General features: G+C 55.4%; 2 protein-coding genes across 2 annotated transcripts in view; one reads left to right on the top strand and one right to left on the bottom strand.

Moving 5' to 3' along the window:
- EZH1 (enhancer of zeste 1 polycomb repressive complex 2 subunit) overlaps nt 1-4,625 on the top strand; it is a 29,978-nt gene extending 25,353 nt beyond the window's left edge. Inside the window, exons 16-20 of the mRNA XM_049638181.1 lie at nt 338-433; nt 858-939; nt 1,394-1,474; nt 1,888-1,972; nt 2,249-4,625. Of these exons, the coding sequence (XP_049494138.1) occupies nt 338-433; nt 858-939; nt 1,394-1,474; nt 1,888-1,972; nt 2,249-2,309 (405 nt within the window). The 3' untranslated portion in view covers nt 2,310-4,625. The remainder of the gene's footprint in view (nt 1-337; nt 434-857; nt 940-1,393; nt 1,475-1,887; nt 1,973-2,248) is intronic.
- A 458-nt stretch (nt 4,626-5,083) lies between these two features.
- CNTNAP1 (contactin associated protein 1) lies at nt 5,084-20,439 on the bottom strand. Its single transcript, XM_049636138.1, has 24 exons — nt 19,635-20,439; nt 18,653-18,754; nt 18,365-18,558; nt 17,759-17,906; nt 17,478-17,681; nt 16,661-16,845; nt 15,957-16,100; nt 15,022-15,283; nt 14,407-14,556; nt 13,977-14,148; nt 13,421-13,527; nt 13,155-13,274; nt 12,598-12,801; nt 12,244-12,400; nt 12,033-12,160; nt 11,536-11,721; nt 10,841-11,062; nt 10,348-10,587; nt 8,770-9,123; nt 8,032-8,159; nt 7,485-7,578; nt 7,041-7,286; nt 6,884-6,931; nt 5,084-6,260 (listed from the first exon to the last, which is right to left on the bottom strand). The coding sequence occupies exons 1-24, from the start codon at nt 19,696-19,698 to the stop codon at nt 5,974-5,976; spliced, it is 4,146 nt and encodes a 1,381-aa protein (XP_049492095.1). The 5' UTR covers nt 19,699-20,439; the 3' UTR covers nt 5,084-5,973.
- Nucleotides 20,440-20,500: the final 61 nt, after the last annotated feature.

Genomic DNA, 20,500 nt, shown 5'->3' with positions numbered 1-20,500 from the left:
ACCCCTGACCTGGCCAGACTAAGAGGAGCAGAGAGGATGGACGCATCATTGATGTTGTCTGTTTGTACTTGACCCGTAGCAGTGACTCCCTAGCGACTCAGGTCTAGGAGGTCCCCAGGCCTAGAGGAGGAGGTGTCATGTTTCCTTTGCCCACCTCCCTTTGCTGTTTTGCCTCTCCCCAGAACAGAATGGCTTAGACCTTTTTCTGTTTTCAGATCCTCTTAACAGTTGCTAGTTCTTTCCACCCTGCCCACCCCCTGCACACGTGCACATCCAGTACACACACCACCCACTCACACATGCCCTGTAGTCTGAGGTTTGACTCCCTCTTCCCCAGCACCTGCTGCTGGCCCCCTCAGATGTGGCCGGATGGGGCACCTTCATTAAGGAGTCTGTGCAAAAGAACGAATTCATTTCTGAATACTGTGGTGAGGTGAGTGCTATCGGTTTGGACCACATTCCTTTCTGGGGAGATACTGATGAGAAACCCTGATTTTCTGTGGGCCAGACTTCTGTGACTTACTCTCTAAATAACTCAGCTGAGTTCCCGTGTGGCTTCTTGGGGGATCCCACAGAAGTGTTTGCAATCCTGAGATAAACCACTCTTCTTAAAGTCTTTGCCAATTCAGGCCACACAAAGGGGTGGGCGGGGAATGCTCTTCAGTCTTAATACTGGTCAGCCTGGAGGGGCTTAGATAGAATACAGTAACTTGAGCTCTGTCTCCTGTGACTCTCATCCTGATACTCAGCAAGCATGTGTGTGTGACAGTGCCCCCTCCCAGTCCTTTCTGAGGGCAGGGTACCATGCCCTGAGCAGACAGCCTTATCCCCCGATTGTTCCTGATCTGTCTTTGCAGCTTATCTCTCAAGACGAGGCTGATCGACGGGGGAAGGTCTATGACAAATACATGTCCAGCTTCCTCTTCAACCTCAACAATGGTAAGGAGTCTCTTTCTCTTGCCCCATGGTGGTCTCAGGCACATCTCTCTACCGGATTGCCCTTGCTGTAGTCCACCTTCAGATCAGCTGTGATTTCTCCAGCAGATGTGCAGAGGAAGGTGGGGACGTTGAACCTCAAGACACCACGAGCCATAGTTCACTTGCTTTGGGAGAACCTGCGTTTCTGGGTTGTGTTTATAATCGGAGCACTGAGCACTTACACCTGAGAAATCTCCTTACCCAGTAGATGGGAAGAGGGGATCTGTAATTCCAGCAAAATGGGGGGACCCAAAGGGAACGTGCCCACATGAGGCTGCATTCTTATGCTGCATGCTGCTGGACTTCAAAGTCCCCCACTGGATTATTTCTGTTACTATTTAATTGATTTTAAGACCAGGTTCGAGAAGCTGTGGATTTGCCTGATGAACCCATGATCTTTCTTTACATTATATAGATTTTGTAGTAGATGCTACCCGGAAAGGAAACAAAATTCGATTTGCAAACCATTCAGTGAACCCCAACTGTTATGCCAAAGGTGAGTTCCCAGTGACCTGGGAGGTAGGGTGGATGATGGATGCTTTATTTACTATTGTTTCTATCCATTATGTGTCTTTTTTCATTGCCGAGTTATTTTTTGTCCAAAGACAACCATGCTTAATGTCTGGTATCGTTCTGTGTCTCCGTCTCTATTTTGTTAATTGGCTCTCTCACTGAATACATGATAAACATTTTCCCACAAACAAGAATCTTTTAAAGATAAGTCTTTTCCCACATCACCAGCCCGAATAACAGATCTAAAAGCAGAGAGGCAACTGTCTTTACTGACTGCTTTTAAGCTCCACTTTATTTATATTTTCGCTGGGAACTGGGAGAAAATCAGCCCAGAACCTGCCGATTATTGGCTTGGAGCTGACTAGGAACCTAGCCTTGGCTTTGTCCTGTTTGCAGTGGTCATGGTGAACGGGGATCATCGCATTGGAATCTTTGCTAAAAGGGCAATTCAAGCTGGTGAAGAGCTCTTCTTTGATTACAGGTGAGGCAGCCAGAAATGATCCTTGGGAGGTAGCTCCAAAGGCAGAAGGGTGGCTGTTAGAATTGATTTGGGGGCATAAAGTGGGCGATACAGAGGAAGGAGAGGGTCTTGTGGCGGTCAAGTCTGTCCCTCTGTTCTGCTCCCGGGGGCCTTGCCCCAGAAGCGGGAGCACTGTAAACTGCTCTGAGAGATGGGGAAGCAAAATAGAGGGGATTCTGTCTGTTCAGTCACAGAAGCCTTGACAGTAATCTCATTCCTCCTCCTGTCCCGGGACAGGTACAGCCAAGCTGATGCCCTCAAGTACGTGGGGATCGAGCGGGAGACTGATGTCCTTTAGCCCTCCTGGGCCCCACGCGAGCGCTTATGGTAGCAGCATTGTCTTTGCTCTCATGCACACAGCACCGCTGCTCGACTTTCCTGCACTACGTGTCTCCCACACCGAGAAACCCCCCACCCACTCCCTGCGCAGCGAGGCCTCCGCTGTGTCCAGTGGGGACAGACTGTCTCAGTGAGAGAGGAGACAGAGGCAGCTAGGGCTGGGCTCCCCAGGAGAGAGCTGTGGAAGCGGGAGACCGCGTCTCAGGCCTTGGAGGAAGAGAGCACAGGCTGGGGGTGGGTGGCTCAGCGTGGTTTCTTGTCTGCTCCGTAGGTCTTGGGCCTCAGCAGTCCACCTGGGCAGTTCCTAACAAGCATTGGCCTGTAATTCTAACTTTCCAAGTCAAGGGTCCTTGTCTAATTGGGTCGCCAGCCTATGTCTCTGTGGTAGGTCGTAGGACCAGAGAGGATGGGCTAAGTGAAGTTTGGTACCTGGAGCTCACGAGTGGCCTGGGTTAAAGGCAAGCCTGGCGGGGGGCACAGACTGAATTCAGAGGGGAGACGGGTCACCTTACTACCTCTTCCCTCCTGGCGGGGTTCACATTGAAGGAGTGTGGGTTCTGACTATAGAAATTCAATGCTGGCAGAAGGAAAGCTAAGTGCCGTTCTTCCACGGACAGAGAGCGAGAGCCATCCTGATGACAGCAGTTCAGCTGCTAAGCTTGGGGCCCAACAGGCTTTCAGAAACCTTCTCTGTACTCTGGAGATGGATGGATAAGTTTTCAGATTCCTGAAAGCAGGTGCCAGCGCCCTGTCAGCTCCTTCCAAAGCTCGGGCTTGGCGACCGCAGGCAGGCATCGTGCTGCTATTGAAGACGCACAGGAGGTATGCCGGGCCAGGCCGGGCGTGCGCGCTCTGGTCCTGGGTATGGAGGCCGTCTTCAGGCCTTGCATTCCCTTTAGAGGCCAAGCCCGTGGGGCCTCTGTTGCTTATCTCTTCCGGGTAGATGGGCGAAAGCCTGGACTAGAGAGGGGGAAGGTTGTCAAGGTGATTTACTTTCCTGTCTGTAGCACCTGCTGTTGGAGAGGGTGAGTTGACAGCATGTGTTTGGAGATGGGTGAGGGGCTCCCAAGTTGCACGTGTTCAGGATGGCACCACGCTTGCAAGTGCACACTGGCAGAGGGTAGTTGAAGTGTTGAGAAGAAGCAGGCCAGCCTCCTGTGCCACTGCATGGTGCCGTTCTCTCTGGGATTCTTGAAGAACAAAGCACTTTATTTCTTTGAGAAGGTCTGTAGCTGAGGTGGAGTTTGAACTAAAGTCTCTGGGATCCCTGCCCAAATCCCATTCCTAAGGGAAAGGGAAGGAGAGGGGGTTGGAAGATTCCCCTCCAGTTCTGTCTCAGCTCCTGGTGGAGGCAGGAGGAGCTTCCTTGACACACAGGAAGTGAATGAGGATGGGGCCAGCTCTAGGAGCCAGCCCTGTGTCTGTGGCTGGCGTGCTGAGCTGACAGGGAATAAGGAGCATTGTGCTGGGTAAAAAGGACGTGGCAGTGACAGGCTGGCCTAGGGAATATCAGCATAGGGAGCAGGCTTCTCTTTTCTCTAGGGAATCCAAGCCTTTCTTCCTCAGTCTGTACTGACCACTCCCTTCCTCCATCCCTACTGGCTGTCCCACGAAGCAAGGAGTGGGGTTCCCTCTGGCCAAACTGTCGCCTGGGGATTTGGGTGGGACGTGCACACACACACACTCACATCTCCACGCGCCACACTTGTGAGCACTCATGCACTCAGCACTGAGCACACACCCAGCCAGCTCCTGACGGAAGCCTCTTCCCACCTGACCGGCCAGCCCCGCCACCATTCCGAAATCTGCATCTGCTGTGGTTTGTATCCGTTGTGTACCGGGGATGCCCTCTAGCCCGATTGGGCTCTGAAGTACTCGTAAATTATAGGGGAAAACCAGAGACAAATGAAGAAGCAGGAGTTAGGTCTGTCTGAAGGTGGGGCTGGCTGTGAGGAAATCATGGGGAAAAAATTACATCCAGCCACTGAGAGGCTAGATTGACCCCACTCTTCCCTCAGCATGCGGAACCCTGTCCTTCCCAGTTTCAGACCACTGATACTCCTGTTCTGCCAGCATTCCTATTTTCCCTGCTGTCCCCCACGTATAATGACGGGTCTCAACCCCTCCCCCCAGACATGGTTGATGGATGGAGCAAGGTGGTGGGGACTTGGGGTGGGGGAGGCTGGTATATGTGCGGCTTTATCGCCAGTGAATTTCACGCACTTTAAAGTCCTGTGGCTTGTGACCTCTTATCTGAATAAAGTGATAGAGTCCATTTTGGCAAGTTTTGCCTTGTGTACTTTGGGGCTGGAAGGATCCAGGGATGGCAGCACAGGGGCAGCTGGAGCTAAAGCGTTAGCATTCAGATCCCCTCCTGTCCACTGAGATCTGGGGTTGGGGGGCAGGCGGTGAGGAAGGTTGGCAAGAGCCGGTCAGGCCCCGGGCAGGCGATGCAAGGATTCAGAGGATTCCCGGTGGAAATTTCTGAGCCCTCCGGTTAGTTCCCTGAAAGTCATCCCACTTACCCCCAGCCACGACGCCAGCTACCACGCACAGACTGGGGCTCTGCCACTCTGCTTTATTAGAACGGTTCTGGTTCTGCGAGCACGGCTTCAGAGTGGAGGCTGGGTCAGGCTGGCCGAGTGGCTAGCCGACCTCACGAGACTTCCAACACGGGAAAAGCAAGAACTACAGACCGTGGCACAGCACAGGACAGGACAGTCGATCAATTTTTTTCTTTTATATATAAACTGATAATTAAAAAATTAGAGTAGTATATAGAGTTTCTCTAGAGAGAGACTTTGCAACAAAAAATATATATAAAGAACATGACCTCCTGGGCAAACGAAGCAGCATCTCTGAGCGGAGGAAAGAGGGCTCCTCATGCACTGGAGAGGGGGCCAAGCCTTTGGACAGGCACCAAGGCTATTGCATATCTTGGAAGAGGGAGGAACAATAGAGGGCAGGCTAATGCACTGGCATCTGCATTATTCTCTCTACATTGCAAGTTGTTTTTATGGCTTTGGCTAAAGCATGTGAAGCAGCGGAGGTACTAAGGTGCTAAAACCGAGGCCCCTCGGTCTCCGTAAAAAAACAAAAAAGAGAGGATGGGGGACAGCAATGAAGCCCTCCCTAACCCCCAACTGAGTGGAAGCAGATGGAAGGCGTTCTGCAGGGCAGGGGGGAGGCTAGGGGATGTAATTTAGCAGCCTCCTCCCCCCATGCCCTGTGCATCCCTGCAATCCCACACATCTGTCCCTGCTGAGATTGAATACTTGAAGGGAAGCAGTTAATCTCTCTTGCACTCTGTCATTAATCCCTGGCAGCAGCTGGGACAGGGATGGCAGGGAGGGCCTGTCTCAACCCCATGGAGCTTCTCCTTCGGGGCAAACAACCAGGAGCCTGGGGAAGCGGGGACGGGGAGGGCATTGGTTTAGGCAGTGAGGCTCGGCCACTCTCTTTGGTCCCATCTGTAGCTCTGCCCACCAAACTTGGCAGGAGGGGCATCCTCTGGATGAGCAGAACCTGCTAAGAGGAGCCAAATGTCCCTGACAGGGTGGGGAGAGGCAGGAATTGGGGAACTCAGAGGAGATGGACGTGGTCCCTAAAGCCCTTTTCCTGATTCATTCAGACCTGGACTCCTCCAGGATCTGGGGGAGATTTTGGTCCCGGGAGCCAGGGGCTGGGGCTGGGGCTGGGGCTGGGGCTGGGGCTGGGGCTGGGGTGGAAGCTGGTGTAGGGGCTGGGGCCTGGGCAGAGCCTGAAGTAGGTAGGGGAGGTTTGCTGCCAGGGTGGTAATCATGGGTGGCCTTGGGCTCATTGGTGTGGTAGGAGCCCTTGTAGCGATGATTTTGCAGGTAGAAGAGCACCAACATCCCCACCAGCCCCAGCAGCAGGAAGGCCACCAAAACTGAAAAAAAAAAAAAAGGAAGAGTTCAGGGCAGGTCTGAATGTGTGTATGCTTTGGGCCAAAAGAATACACGTGTGCCTGGCTGCCGTTCGATCGTGTCAGGCCATTCCCAAGTGCCTGGAGGGTCTGAATTCCTGTTATCCATTTCTCACCTCTCTACGTGTTACTGCACCCCCATTTCCTCATCCCTTAGCCATAGCCCCCTTTTAATATTTCATTTCAACGAAAAGTCTGTAGCGTCCTCAAACATTTAAAAATCTCCAGCTTGGGGGCGCCTGAGCGTCGGGCTTCGGCTTAGGTCATGATCTCAGGGTTTGTGAGTTCAAGCCCCACATCGGGCTAGCCGCTGTCAACGCGGAGCCCGCTTCGGATCCTCTGTCTCCCCCCACCCCCACCCCACCTCTCCCCCACTCGTGCTCACTCGCTCTCAAAAATAAATGAACATTAAAAAAAATAAAAATCTCCAACTCAATGCCATACTACCGTCAGCACAGCCCGGCTCATCCTTGTTTGCACCACCCCGCACTGAGTGCCTTCGCCACCCCTCAGCCCTGGAGATACGGGGAAGGGAATGCTGACCGAGGGTAGAATTAGGAGGTCAGGGTAGTGATCACGCTACTCACAGCCTAAAAGTATGGCAACCCATCCCTCGTCGTGGTAGTACGGGAAGTCTGGAGAGGAGAGAGCGCCGGTTAGGAGAAACCCCCCTCCTTGTAAAGAATCGTTTCCCTTCCCTGCCGTCCCTCACTGCCCTCCCTCCTCCATGTGCCCTGGACGTACCCGGGGGCAGATACCAGGGATCCAGCTCAGGCGGCACCTCTGAGAAAAGACGGGGCATGGCTCCGCAGTTAGATTCCGACAGGTCTCCCTGAACTCGGAGGGCCTCAGCTAGCTCGGCGGTCATGGGTCGAGGGGTTCGGAAGTGGGTCTTCAGAGGGGCCACGTTGTTGAATCGAACACCAGACAGGCAGCCCGAGAAACCCGGTGTGTTGTAGCGCTGGATCTCCGGGTCAATTACTCCCGTCTCTGAGGGAGAGGCCGGCCCAGAAGGAGAGGGGCTGGGACCACCCATAGCCTGGCCCCTCTCACCCATCTCGCCGTCTGCAGGGTTCCTGCGCCTTGTTATCGCCGCCTTCCCAGCCCTTCCCAGGTCCCTCGCTCTCTAGGCTCCGGGGGCCTCACCCGTAACTCCTTAGCCCAAACATGATGGCACCCACGCCTCACCCATCACACGCCCTAGATACAAGGCCTTGGGTGAGTCCAGCTGGCTGTCCACCAACAGTGAGAACTTCTGTTCCGTCAGTGGGAAGTAGTCCACCTGAAGGGGAGGGAGAGGAGCTGAGGGAGGGAGAACCAGAGGCCGACGAGGCCGAGACCACGCAGGAAGTCCTGTTCTGTCCACACTGGTGGTGAGTCCCGGCCTAGTCCTGGCTGGACAACCCCTGGGCCCGGATGAAGGATTTCATATTAAAAACCCAATGGCCTCGTTCCGAGCCGTCTTTAAAGCTACCAGTGGCTTGACTTTGTGGAAAACCCCTTTACTTTCTGAACCCATTTACTGATTTATAAAGCAGACGTGATAAGAACTCCTGCCCACCCGAACCACCTCCCGGAGTTGTGAGGGTTGCATGAGGTAGTAATACCCATGACAATCCTCTGTACATTGCGATGTGCTCTACTCATGCTAACTCTTTGACATTTTCCTGGGCACCATCACGAGGTTACGATCTGAGTCGGCTCACCTCCCTCGTCCACCTCCCTCCACACGCACCTGGATGAAGAGGTTGCGGTAGACCCGGGTGATGTTGATGCTGTGTGGCTGGCCGTCTGTGACCGGCTTCGTGGTCAGCTGGTACACGTAGGGGCTGGTGCCCAGCTGATACCGCAGCTGCAGGGTCCCTGTGGGATGGGGAGGACAAAGGGAGTCTCCTCTTGGCTCCCACAGCCCCCACCTTTTTTTTTTAATTATTTAAATGTTTATTTTTAATTTTTTTATGTTTATTTTGGAGACAGAAACAGAGCAGGAGTGGGGGAGGGGCAGAGAGAGAGGGAGACACAGAATCGGAAGCAGGCTCCAGGCTCCGAACTATCAGCACAGAGCCCGACATGGGGCTCGAACCCACCAACCATACGATCATGACCTGAACCGAAGTCGGATGCTTAACCGACTGAGCCACCCAGGCGCCCCAATGTTTATTTATTTTTGAGAGAGAGAGAGAGAGAGACAGAGCATGTGCAGGAGAGGGGCAGAGAGAAAGGGAGACACAGAATCACAAGCAGGCTTTAGGCTCTGAGCTGTCAGCACAGAGCCCGACCCCGGGATCAGACTCACGAACCATGAGATGGTGACCTGTGCCAAAGTCTGATGCTTAACAGACCGGGCCACCCAGGCGCCCCAGCCCCCATCTTCTGAGAATGCTTGGGTCCTTCTACTAGTGAACCAACAGGCGTGAAAGTGAAGGGCGCCCTGCACGCAGAGGGAGCCGAGGGACATCCTATGCGAGCTTACCATCTTCCTTGATGAGCACGGCCATGTAGTCCCGCACAAAGGAGCTGACGTAGAGCAGGACCGCAGGGGCGGAGTCAGTGCTGAAGCTAAAGGACACCTCCTCACCGGTGACATTGTAGACAGGCCCACGGTAACCGGGCACGGGCCGGCCGGGCCGGGGGTAGTCCGGCAGACGGTAGCCAGGGCCATGGTAGCCAGGCACGTAGCCAGGGGTGTCATAGCCGGGGATGTAGCCAGGCTCGTAGCCGGGCACCGGCCGGCTGAGCATGTGGGAGAACTCCCGGGCGGCCGAGCGCAGCGCTGACTGGAGGTTGTAGCGCATCCAGGTGCCGGGCTCAAAGAAACCTCCGATATCTGAAGGCGGAGGGTTATGAGGTCAGGGATTCAGACACTACGCCATCTGCACACCCACCCTGGAACTTGCCCTCGAACCACCGCACACTGTCAGAACTTCACTCTTCTGTCCCCTTGAGCCTCTATGTCACAGAAGGGAAATCTTAAAACTGTGAGAAATGGGAAAGATCATCTAACGCAACCCCCGCATTTTACAGATGGGGAAACTGAGGCACAGGAATGGCTAGTGACTTCCGTAAGGGCAAGCAGTCTATGGAGAGCCAAGATTAGAATCAAGGTATCATGGGGTGCCTGGGTGGCTCGGTAGGTTAAACGTCCAACTTTGGCTCAGGTCATGATCTCACAGTTTGTGCATTCGAGCCCCACATCGGGCCCTGTGCTGACAGCTCAGAGCCTGGAGCCTGCTTCGGATTCTGTGTCTCCCTTTCTCTCTGCCCCTCCCCTGCTCACATCCTGTCCCTCTCAAAAATAAATAAACATTAAAAAAAAAAAAAGAATCGAGGTATCATGACCCCATCTGGTACACTCGCCACCACTCACACTTACTTTTTTTTTAAGTTTATTTTTAAGTAATCGCTACACCCAACGTGGGGCTCAAACTCACAACCCCAAGATCAAGAGTCGAATGCTCTTCCACCTGAGCCAGCCAGGCGCCCCACTACTCACACTTCCACACTGAGACCAAAGGTCCTCAGCTGATCGGAGTTCCTGTGTCTTCCTGCACCACCAGATACCTCTCACCGTTAACCTACCTGCGCGTGCATCCTCCTAGACCAGGCTTAGGAAGGATGCAGTCTGGGTGTATGTGCAGAATCTTGCTATGGTGAATGTCAAGGCTTGCCTTAACCAAGAGCCAGGCTGTAGACATGTTTTAGGAGCACAGGAAATGGCCAAGGAGGGCATCGTGCAGCCTGAGGTGACTATGCTTGCAAGAGGGGTAACCTGTGGTAACTTAGTGACAGTGGGAAGATGGGGAAGTTATTTGCTTGTTGCTTTTAAGTTCTTTTAGTACCAGCTAGCTGAACCATCCCTTCTTGGCCCCACTTTATGACTTGGAGTCATCCAGGATCTTCAGCTGCCTGACGCCCTGGATGAGAGCTCAGGAACCCAAGGACAACTCTAGTTTTCCCTGTCGCTGACTCTGCTCTCTCCGTCCTTCCCTGCCCTCCCTATGTCCCATTGTGCCCTGTGGCTCCCTAGTCTCGCACAAGCAGCTGCACTGACCGTGGTTGCAGTATGGCCCGTCAAAAGCTGTGAGGTCACAGTCACACGTGTAGTAGCTGTAACGCTCCACACAGCGGCCTCCGTGGAAACAGGGGAACCGGGGGTGGGCGCAATGGCCTGTGCAGTTGGGTGAGGTACCCTCCGAGGCGTTGGCACGACCTTCCAGGTTTAGAGTCACTCCATTCAGACGCATAGCCCTCAAGCAACCCACGAAGGGGCGCCTCTTAAGCTCTGCAGATCCTGAGAAGGGTGGGCAGGTCAAAAAAAGGGTGTCAAGCCAGAGACAGGGATAAGTACTGGGGTCTGGAAGGGAGCCAAGGGGAATGTAATAATAGGATAAAATCCATGGCCTAGAGACGAAAGGTGAGCCTTTGGGTCACGCCGCAGCAGAGGGGATCAGGATCTAAGACATGGGGCTCCTGGAAACAAGAACGGTTGGGAGGGGGTGGGAAGGTAAAGGAAGCTTCAGACCCGCCTCGGGGCTGCTTCTTACCAACATAAAGGGGCTGGTCGTACTCCAGCCAGATATAGGTCTGCAGGGGCATAGGCCGCAGCACCCAAGGCCGGTGATCAACACGGAGCCGGGCCTGCTTCACATTGATCTCCGCCCGGACCAGGTGCCACTCATCGTCGTTGAATTCAAAGTCATCGGAGTGTACGGTCAGGTTCTCATCCCCATTGCCCACGTCAAAGGCGAAGACCACATCCCGGGACGCTGGACAATGCAGTGGGGTGGGGAGAAAGGACTCAGACCTCACAGATCCCTTACCCCAGACCACCTCTCTTCTTCACTCTCTGGAGCTCCTTGAATGTCCCTCCAATTTGTCTACGGCCCGGGACAAAACCCACAAACTCCTCGAAACCTTACACCCCTGGTTTCTGAGTTCCTTACACCCCCATTTCTGAGGTTAGAAGCATAGCTAGTCATGTCGGAAACCCCTCAGGAGTCCAGCTGCCTTATTCACAAGGGGCCTAAGGCCCCGAGAGGTGAAGACAGTGCCTAAGTTCACAAAGCCAGCTACCAAAACAGAGCTTGGTCTGGACCCTACAGTTATCTAAAGCCCTTTCCATGCTGCCTTTCGAGGGGCATCTGCCCTTGTCCCTTCCCCCAGCCTCTGCCTACCCCATATCCCCCCCCCCCCGAGATCTTCATCTAGCCCACATCCCTCCTGATGTCTGCCTGCTCACTGTTGAGTTCCACCCGCACGTAAGGTCGGCGCCACTGGCAGTAAGGGCCCCCCATGTTCTCTAGGAAGACTCCTGAGGGAGCCGAGGTCCTGAAGTAGAAGGAGACATCAAGGCTGTGGTTGGCACGGATGGGGGGAAAGCGCAGAGCAGCCCCAGTGTGGAAGGAGATGGTGTTCCAGGAATTTCCTATAAAACCAGAAGGAGGAAGGCTGGATCAGGGAGGTTGGAGAGTGGAGCAGGGAGCCTTGGGTGGTGTGGGAGAAGGTAGGGCAAACGGGGACAGCTAGGGGTGTCCAAGGTGGGGGCGGGGGGGGGGAGAAACAGGTATAGCGAAAGAGAATAAGGTACAGGGGAACCACACGGATGGGGGTCATATCACAGCAGGAGCTGGGTGTCTGGCAGTATGTCCTAGAGACCCACAGTGGGCCAGGTGTCCTAAATTTTGGAAACCGGAGAGCCAAGCCCGGGAGGGCACACAAAAGGGGTCTGCCACTCACGATCGCCGTAGCAGCGCAGAGGCCTCAGGAAGAACTGGGCCTCAGAATTGGAGCGGTTCGTATCCCCCACCACCACCTGAGTGACCGGCAAATGGTCCACAAAGGTCAGCAGTCCCTTGTCGGTTCTCCTGTGGGGGCAGGATGCAGTGGTTCAGCCCCTGCTGCTCCGCTGCCCCTGGAATCCTGAATGCCCTGTCCCTTCGCCCCTCACCACTGGGGCTGGTCAGCATCACAGTTACAGTGCAGAGCGGGGTCCACACAGCTCCGGTCCAGACCGCAGGCACAGCGCTGGATCCCAGGCTGTGAGCCTCCCCAGTAGAAGTGCTGCTCCTCATTTCGGCCAATCCAAAAGCTGTAGGGGTAGCCTCCTGGGGAAGACGTGCAGGCAGTTTCTAGGCCCCATCCCTCCATTAGCCCCTGGGTTCCTCTCTCGCCTTTCCAAGCAGCCCCGATCCTCGCTTGAATGTTCGAGGGCTCTAGCTGAAACTTCTGGTTCTCTCCTCCCAAGTCCCCACGGGTCGCTCCCCCAGCTCTGCACCTCACCCTCGGTGACCCTGGCCCTCACCAGCAGTGTTGAGCAGCCGGGAATTGTAGCAGGAGAACTCGATCCACTGTTCACAGTGCTGGGAAGCATTGGCCAGGGCACTGACTTCCTCCCAGGATGCATTCCAGTACTGGATGGCCCCCAGGAATGGCCGCTCCATGCTAGAACCTGTCACCCGAGTTGTCCACAGCCTGTCATGCCGCACAACTGTCCATGCCCGGTTCTCTGGGGGAGGGGAATGGACAGAGCTTTGGCTCAAGATGGGCATTCTCTACCCATCTCCCTACCTCCACCACTGCTGCTGCTAGTCAGAGCCAATAAATGTGACCAGCAGCTCCGTTCCAGCCCACTGTCGGCTGGAGATGTGACAGCTGGACAGCTGGAATGGATCAGGAAGCTGGAATTTATCAGCAAAGCTGGATTACAAATTCCTGAGTGTCCCCTTTCCCCTCTGCCATCCTTTACCCCTACCACAGTTTGATCTTGCTGGCCCCTGTCCCCCCTTCAACCCCCTGTTTTCCCCACACCCCCACACAGCCTTGTCAGCTGCCCCTTCACCACTCATCAGAGCCACTTACCTCGGATATCACAGTACACTACAAATGGCTTCAGGGGACCACTGCCATCAGGATCAATGGTGAAGTTTCCAGAAGTTTTCCCACTGAGCCGATAAGCCTCACAAGATTCCTTATACAGAGCTGGTAGGTCGGGGGGTGGGCAAAGGGCATTTATGGGGTCAGAGGGCTAGGAGTGCCAGTCCTACCGTCTCCAGCAGCCTCATGATCCCCAGCAACCTCTTGGCCTCCCCTGCCCTTGAGTCTCCCCCATCCCCCACTGCGCTTACGTTGGTGGCAGGTCTCCCCCTTGTAGCCTGTCAGTTCACAATAGCAGATGAAGTCATCCCAGGACTGGTAGCAGCGTCCGTCATGCTCACACATGTTAGGGCTACACCTAGGGAAGAGGGCCAGCACGAAGGGCAGGCACCTTACTGTGAGTGTGAGAATGGGGTCTGATCCCTACCAGCTTCGCTCCAGGCTCCTGAGAGCACCAGAACCAGCCTCGTAGAAGCCTAAGTGCTGGTGTATGAGTCCTTGGGGCTCAAGGACTCTTCACCCTCTACTGGCCCCCTCTCCCACCACCCCCCTCCAGAAGAAAACCCCCTAGGGCCAAGAACAGATGCTTCATTTCCATTCTGAGCTTGTGTCACTTTAATGGAAGGATTAGGTAAAGGAGGACAAGAGGTTAAGATAACAAGTCAAGGAGGAATCATCTCCAGGTGGGAGACTGAGGACCTGGGACCAGGAGAAGGGAGATTATTGAGAATGGCCACTCCCATGGGGAGACTACAGAAGGGGGCTTTGCAGGGGTCACCTCTTGTAGGGAGAGGGGCTTCTGGATACCTATCAGTGATGCCACATGTGTCAAAGAGGACCTCAGCATAGTATCCAAGCCGCCGGCCCTCCACCAGAGTCAGGTTGACCAGTTGACCATCCACCTTGAGCAGCTCCATGCAGCCATGGAACGCCGTCTGGTTGGAGTGGCATCCCGATCGACTGGCTGGTTTGGGACAACCTGGAGCAACCACCCCTGTGAGGCCCTCCCCAGGGGAGACCCCAGAGACCCTCCCCCAGGGAGATGCCAAGGGAAAGCCAGACATGAAGGAAGGAAGGGGGCCAATAGACAATGGCAATGGCCTTCCAGTCTCCAAGGCACCAGAGGGAAAAGAGGGATTTATCCCCACAAAACGCTCCATGTAGCCCCATCTGAGGGGACTTTGGTGGGGCCTTCCCACCCAGAGATAGGAGTCTGGCCAGGTTGGCTCCCACTTACCCCCAAAGAAGTATGAGGTGCCAGTCCGGATCAGCAGGGGGTATGAGACCCTGACCTCTGCCCCCTCCACATCATCAATGCTGATGACTGCATGGTTCTCCTGTGCTGCAAAATTCACCTCGTGCCAAAAGCCATCATTCAGGCGGTACCCTGGATAGGAGAAGAGGATGGTGTGGCTGAGGGAAGCTCCAAACTCTGAGAGAAGTGTCTTTAGTGGGGAAGCAACAACCCCACTCTGTGCCTATGTGCCCTCCATTATTAACACTTATCACACTGAGTGTGACATTTTTTAATGTCTGTCTTCACTAACCCTAGCAGCTGATGCAGTCTGTAAAGTTGTAAATGAATTAACAAACAACTCCCAAGCCTCCCCTGGAACTAGAGGGTACCAGGACTCTCAGCTTTCCTGCTTCTCCCAGCACCCTTAGCTCCTCAGATCTGACTCCCTGCCACCATCCACTCCCACCTTCTCCCAGGGCCCAGGGTCCTCCTGCTCTGCTCCCTTCCCTCCCTCACCCCTCTCCAAGAAGCAAAGTCCTCCGTGCAGGCCCACACTTGCCCCTCCTCTGCCCTCCTCTGGCCTCCCGGCGCCTCCCCCCACCCTCTGCCCCTCACCAGCGGCAAACTGAAGCTTCTTTCGGCCAGTCTGCGCGATGGACACGTTGACCTGCCCTTCACTGAGCATCAGCTCCACGTGGCCCAGCCCGTCCCCCAGGCGGGAGAAAAGTAGCAGCCCTGTGAGATCCCAGGTCCGGAAGCGAAAGGAGACTGCCAAGCGGCCACGGCGCGGGAAGCCAGGCACTTGCACGAAGTTGTGAGGCCCTCCGAAGTTGATGGGGTGAGGAACCGGGTCCAGGCAACGGAAGGCCACCTTGCCCTGAGGGCGAAAGTAAGGATCCATCAGCACCGGAGAGAATGGAAGACATCTGCCTCCGCTGGGATTCAATTTTCATACTGGTCTAAGACTCTTCTGAGGCACTCCCTCGAAGTGTGTGGGGGAAGGGAGGGGGTAAGACCTCACCCCCCACAAACATAACCAGCTGTGGAGGGGGGCGGAGTTTCCAACCAAGTCTGCCCTCAAGGCTCTCCATTGGCTAACGCTGATCTACGCCGTCTCCAGGGGGACCACCTCCTTCCCTTCCTTCCAGCTCGGAGAGGCAATTTCCTGCTGGCTTCCAGGCAGCGACATTAGAATGCCCGCTGCAGAGTTGGGGTGTGGGGTCACACCAAAACAGCCCTGGGTTCAAGTCCCTACTCAACCACTGCACAACTGTGTGATCTCTGGCCAAGCCACTCCGGTCTCTGCACTTGTTTTTCCTCAAGCATTAATTGAGGATGTGGTTGGGCCAGACCACAGCTTCATAACTGGGGGTTAGGGAGGGGTGGCCTTTCACCTCCTGTGAGTCGGTGATGCCCCCACTTGAGGATGTGGCAGGGGAGAGAGGGATCCTCGGCTTTTATCTGATTCTCAAGATCTCTTCCTGCTCCACCTCTTTGCTTTCCAAGCAGCTTTGATGTCCCGTCCTCCCTGATCCCCCCTGCCCACTGGCCTCAAAGGTGATCCTCGAATGGCGCCGCACGGCCAGGTCTGCGATGTTGACTCGGTTGAAGATTATGTTTTCTATGCAGCCGCGGAAATTATGACGATAGGCAAGGTTCTTCTGTGCAGCGCCCACTAGACCCCCGATGAACATCTGCGGGGCAGGGTGGGGGTGGTGAGGCTCCCTGGGTGTGTGAGCCTGTGCCCATGCTCTTCCGCCCCACACTTTCCCAGGCTCTGGGCCTGGCTTTATAGAAGACTGGAAATATCCATTTCCCCAGTATCATCAGTATTAAAGCTGGAAGTTCGCTGGACTTCCCCAGACTTGGGTTCTAGCCCTGACTCTGCCACAAATTGGCTGCGTGCCCTTGAGTAAGTCAATTAACCTGTCTGGGATTCTTTATCTGCAGATCCAAACCACGGTCTTTACCAACTCCACAGAGTTAAGCAATCCAACAGGGCAATTTTCTCATCTTGCCTGATCCCCCAAACCCACATTTTCAATTCCCATGTCAGTAGTTCTGGGGTTGTGCCCAGGAAATCTGCCTGTTAACAGCAACAACAGTGACAAAAACCTAGGCCTATGGGCCGCAGGTCTGCCAAGAGCTGCTAGGATATTCAAGAACCAGAAAGCAAGGTCCTACCTCTGGTGGAGAAAAGTACTGTCCCCGCACTGACAGCACCCTACTCAACTGAATGAACCACTCTGCTCACCTCGTTGTCCAGGTTCAGTCTCTCAAAGTCTCCATTGAGCACAAATCGCTGCACGTAGCCATCCAGGGTGAGATTTGCTTCTCGGCCAAATCGGTCCACACGAACGTAATGCCAGTGTTGATCATTGAGGACGCCACCAGCACTCACTGTGGTGTGACCGGGCCTTGGCTGGATAGGGCTGCTGCCTAGGGGGGCGGGGAGTGGGGGGGGGGAGGGAGGGAGAGCAGGGTCAGACCTACAACCTGGAGAACCCCCAGGTGGAGATGCTTAGCCCCCAGGTGAAGCAGCAGCCAGGAGCACAGAGAGTTTGCACAGGGCCCAGGGCAGCCAGGGAGGGTGGGCATATAGAGACTGGACTTTAGCTTGGGATGGAGCGGTGGCCATTGGCGAATATGTGACTTAGGGTAAGTCATTTAACTTCTCTGAGCCTTTGTTTTCCAATCAGTAAAACTTGGGGCATGATCGCTGCTTCTCCCTCATCATATGGATGTTATAAAGGCTAATGAGATACAAAATAACAATTCTTTGGGTTTATATGTATATGTACTTGTAGTATATATAAGGTTTCTACAATGAAGAAACTGGGTAAGTGCCTTGTTCAAGGTCGCCCCACGGGTAGTGGAGCTGAGACTGGAATCCAGATCTCCTGACTCGGAGTCCAGTGTTTTGCTAATGCCAAATTCTGCACGAAGAAGGCGGGTTGATCCAAACAGTAAGGAAAGGCCAGATCGGGAGTGGGCGCGGCTTCGCGTAGGCGGTGCAGCGAGGGGCGTGGCAGCAGAGCCTCCGGGGTCGCACCCCGGGTGGCTGAACTCACCCAGGCTCATGTGCAGCAGCAAGTGCGCCCCCTGCAGCTCCAATGTCACGTAGTCGCCCTGGACGCCCTCCGCGTGCAGCAGGAGCCCGTCCTTCTCTTCCGTCTTGAAGCTGAAGGCGAACACATCCCAAAGGCTCCGGCTGACCCCTCGCGGGAAGCGGTATGAGATGGCATCGTCGCCGTCGAAATAGAGCACGTCGGACTCTGCGCAAAGGACAGTAGGTGGGCCGAGGACCGGGAAGACTCTCCCAGGAGCTCCGCCACGGCCTCCGCATCCTTACTGTAAGGGCAGCCGTAGAGGCCGAGCCTCAGGCCGATCTTGCCGCGCGGGTTCCAAGCCAGTGGCACGATGCGGATGTAGCGCGCGGTGAAGTGATAGTGCAGGTCGTGGCGCACTACCGCGGACTCGTTCACGTTACCGAAAAAGGTCTGAGAGAGAAGGCGAGAGGAGAGACTAGGTCCCCACTTTCTACTTCGTTTCTCCACAGCCTCCCAGCCCACAGCTGCCACACCCAGCCAATCTAGACTTCCAGAAAGCAAACTCTCCTTGATTTCCTCGGCCCTCATGGCTTTAGGAAAACAGGTGCCTTAGCGTAAAATGTCCTCTCCCACCATCCTATTATTTCCTCAGAGCCCAACTCAGATGTCACCTCCTTCAAGAAGCTCTCCCAGATTTTACCCTAAAGTATGTTAAACCCTGTCATCTGAGAATGTCTCGCACACATGGCGAACTGACCGTCCCTATGAACTGAACCCTCTGATTGGAAGTCACTGCTCCTCATCTGTGTCCACACCACCTCCTCCTCCACTTCCCCCAAGCTAGTGCCCAGCCCAGGTTGCAGAGTTGAGGAGGTTCTCCAAGTGTGTGCACAGGGGGCCTGGAATACCGCGTTGTGCCCTTGCTGGTAGAACGGCGTCCAGCTATCCACTCGGTCCCCGTAGAGCAGCATGTAACGCGTGACCCAGTCCCACGAGTTAAATGAACCCTGGGTGGCCACAGCTCGGATCCGGTGCTTCTTCATTAAGTCGATCTGGAGCCAAGGATTCGGGTCCCCAATTCGGGGAGACCATCCGCTTATGCCTATAGAAGAGGCAAGGGCTTTCACCCCCGGCTCTCCCTTCATCCCTAGCCCTCCAGAGTGCCCCACCACGCCTTGGGGCGGAGCCTCACTCACCGTGCAGCCGGGCAAATCGAGGCGCAGTGAAGAGCCCGTAGTAGGAGGAGGCGCCCAAGGAGCGTGCGTACAGAGGCCCGACCAGCTCCTCGTCACAGCCGTCTGGGTTGGGGGAACGGACATTTTGATCAGGGCGACCCCTCCCAGGTCCTTCCAAAGGCCGCGCACACAGAGCAACTGGAGTTCCTCCTTCTCTGTCCCCCAGCGGCCAGCCCAGCCCTAACTTAAGCCATCTACCCAATCTGGGCTGCAGCAACAGCTGCACACTCCGGGGAAGCTGCCTTCTCCTCCTGGGGGGTTCACTAAGCCAGACCTTCCCTAGCTCTGTGACTGTTCTGGTACCAGCCCAGGCTTAGTACTCTCCCAAACACAACCCCAAGCCTCAGCATCTTATAGAACCTGAGTCAGCCCAAGGCACCAATCCAGCCCCAGCCTTATCATCAATCCCACTCATCAGCACCCCCAACCCTCAGCAACCCCAATCCAGGCCTTGGTCCCAACCCCAGCCAGTCCTACCAACATCACCAGCTCCATGTCCAACCTCAGCATCAATCAGGGTCACCAACTCCTGCTTGGATCTTAGCCTCAAAATCCACCCCAGCCCCAAATCCTAGCCCCTGGGCCAGCTCCAAGCCCAGCCTCAGCCCCTAACAAAACCTTAACCCTGGCCGGGTCACCAGTACCACCCTTATCTCCAACCCTCAAACCCAGGACCAACTTCCGCTTGGATCCCAGTCCCAAATCCCCACCCCGGGCCGACTCGAGCCTCGGCTCCTCCGAGCCCAGCACCACCCCGGGAGCGCGCGCCAGCCTCGGAGCTGCATTGCGGAGCGCGGGGGAGAGGCAGGAAAGGATGGGAATGAGCGAGCGCGCGCCGGCCGGGAAGGGACCCGCGACCACCTAGCCGCAATGCGGCTAGACCCGCCCTGCAGGCTTTGGACTCCCCGGCCCAACCCTGCTTGCACCTGCGCCCGGCACTCACAGTAGCCCCAGCCCTGGGTTCCTGAGACCGCGGCAAGCAGGATGCAGAAGAGCCGGAGACACATGGTGCAGGGCTGATGGGTCTCGGCGGCCGCCTCCCAGTGCCCGGTTCCGGGTAGGGCTCCAGTTCCAGCTTGGGCTCCCCAATCTCCTTCTGGGGTTCGCAGCGGATCGCCGTCTCTTCTCCTAACCCACTCCTCGCTCTGTCCTCTCTCTCCCCCAACCCTTCTCCCTTCTCTCTGTCGTTCCTGGTTCTCCGCTGGTCTCTCTCTCCTTCCCACCCTCTCTCCTCTCACCTCCCCCCTTCCCCAGCCTCTCTCTCCCGGCACGCGCCGCTTTCCCGGACCCCGCGCAAGCGCGCGCCTCAGCCCTGCTGCGAAAGGGCGGGGGTAGAGAGCCTCCAGACGCTGGGAAATACCCTGAATAACCCGAGGCTGGCAGGGACTGTGGCCGCAGAGATGGGGGAAGGAAGGCTAGGGCCAGCTGAGAGGTCCTCAAAAATCCCAGAAAAGCGGGGGGTGGGGGGTGGGGTGGGGGGGGTGGCTACCTGGAGATGGGGAGATAAGTAAGTAAAAGAATCTAACATTTTCTGAAGGCAAATTGTGCCCCCAAACACCCGTGCTAGGCACTCTCATTACCCTGTCAACTCAGCATTTTTACCTTACTCCACTTTACAGATGAAAAGCCTGAGGCTCAAAGAGGTAAACGTGCTCAAGATCACACAAGTAGCTAGCAAATGGTATTCCAAAAACCCATTCTTTTTCTACTGGCAGGGTAAAAAAGAAAAAAAAAAATAGAGGGTGGAATGGGAAAGTTAGGTAAAAAGGGCTCACAGACCCTATCCCCACCGCCCTCTTGGCCCCTCTC

The sequence above is a fragment of the Panthera uncia genome, chromosome E1 (genome assembly GCF_023721935.1).
Source record: "Panthera uncia isolate 11264 chromosome E1, Puncia_PCG_1.0, whole genome shotgun sequence".
NCBI classification, from domain to species: Eukaryota; Metazoa; Chordata; class Mammalia; order Carnivora; family Felidae; genus Panthera; species Panthera uncia.
This window is presented reverse-complemented; position numbering and strand designations above follow the sequence as displayed.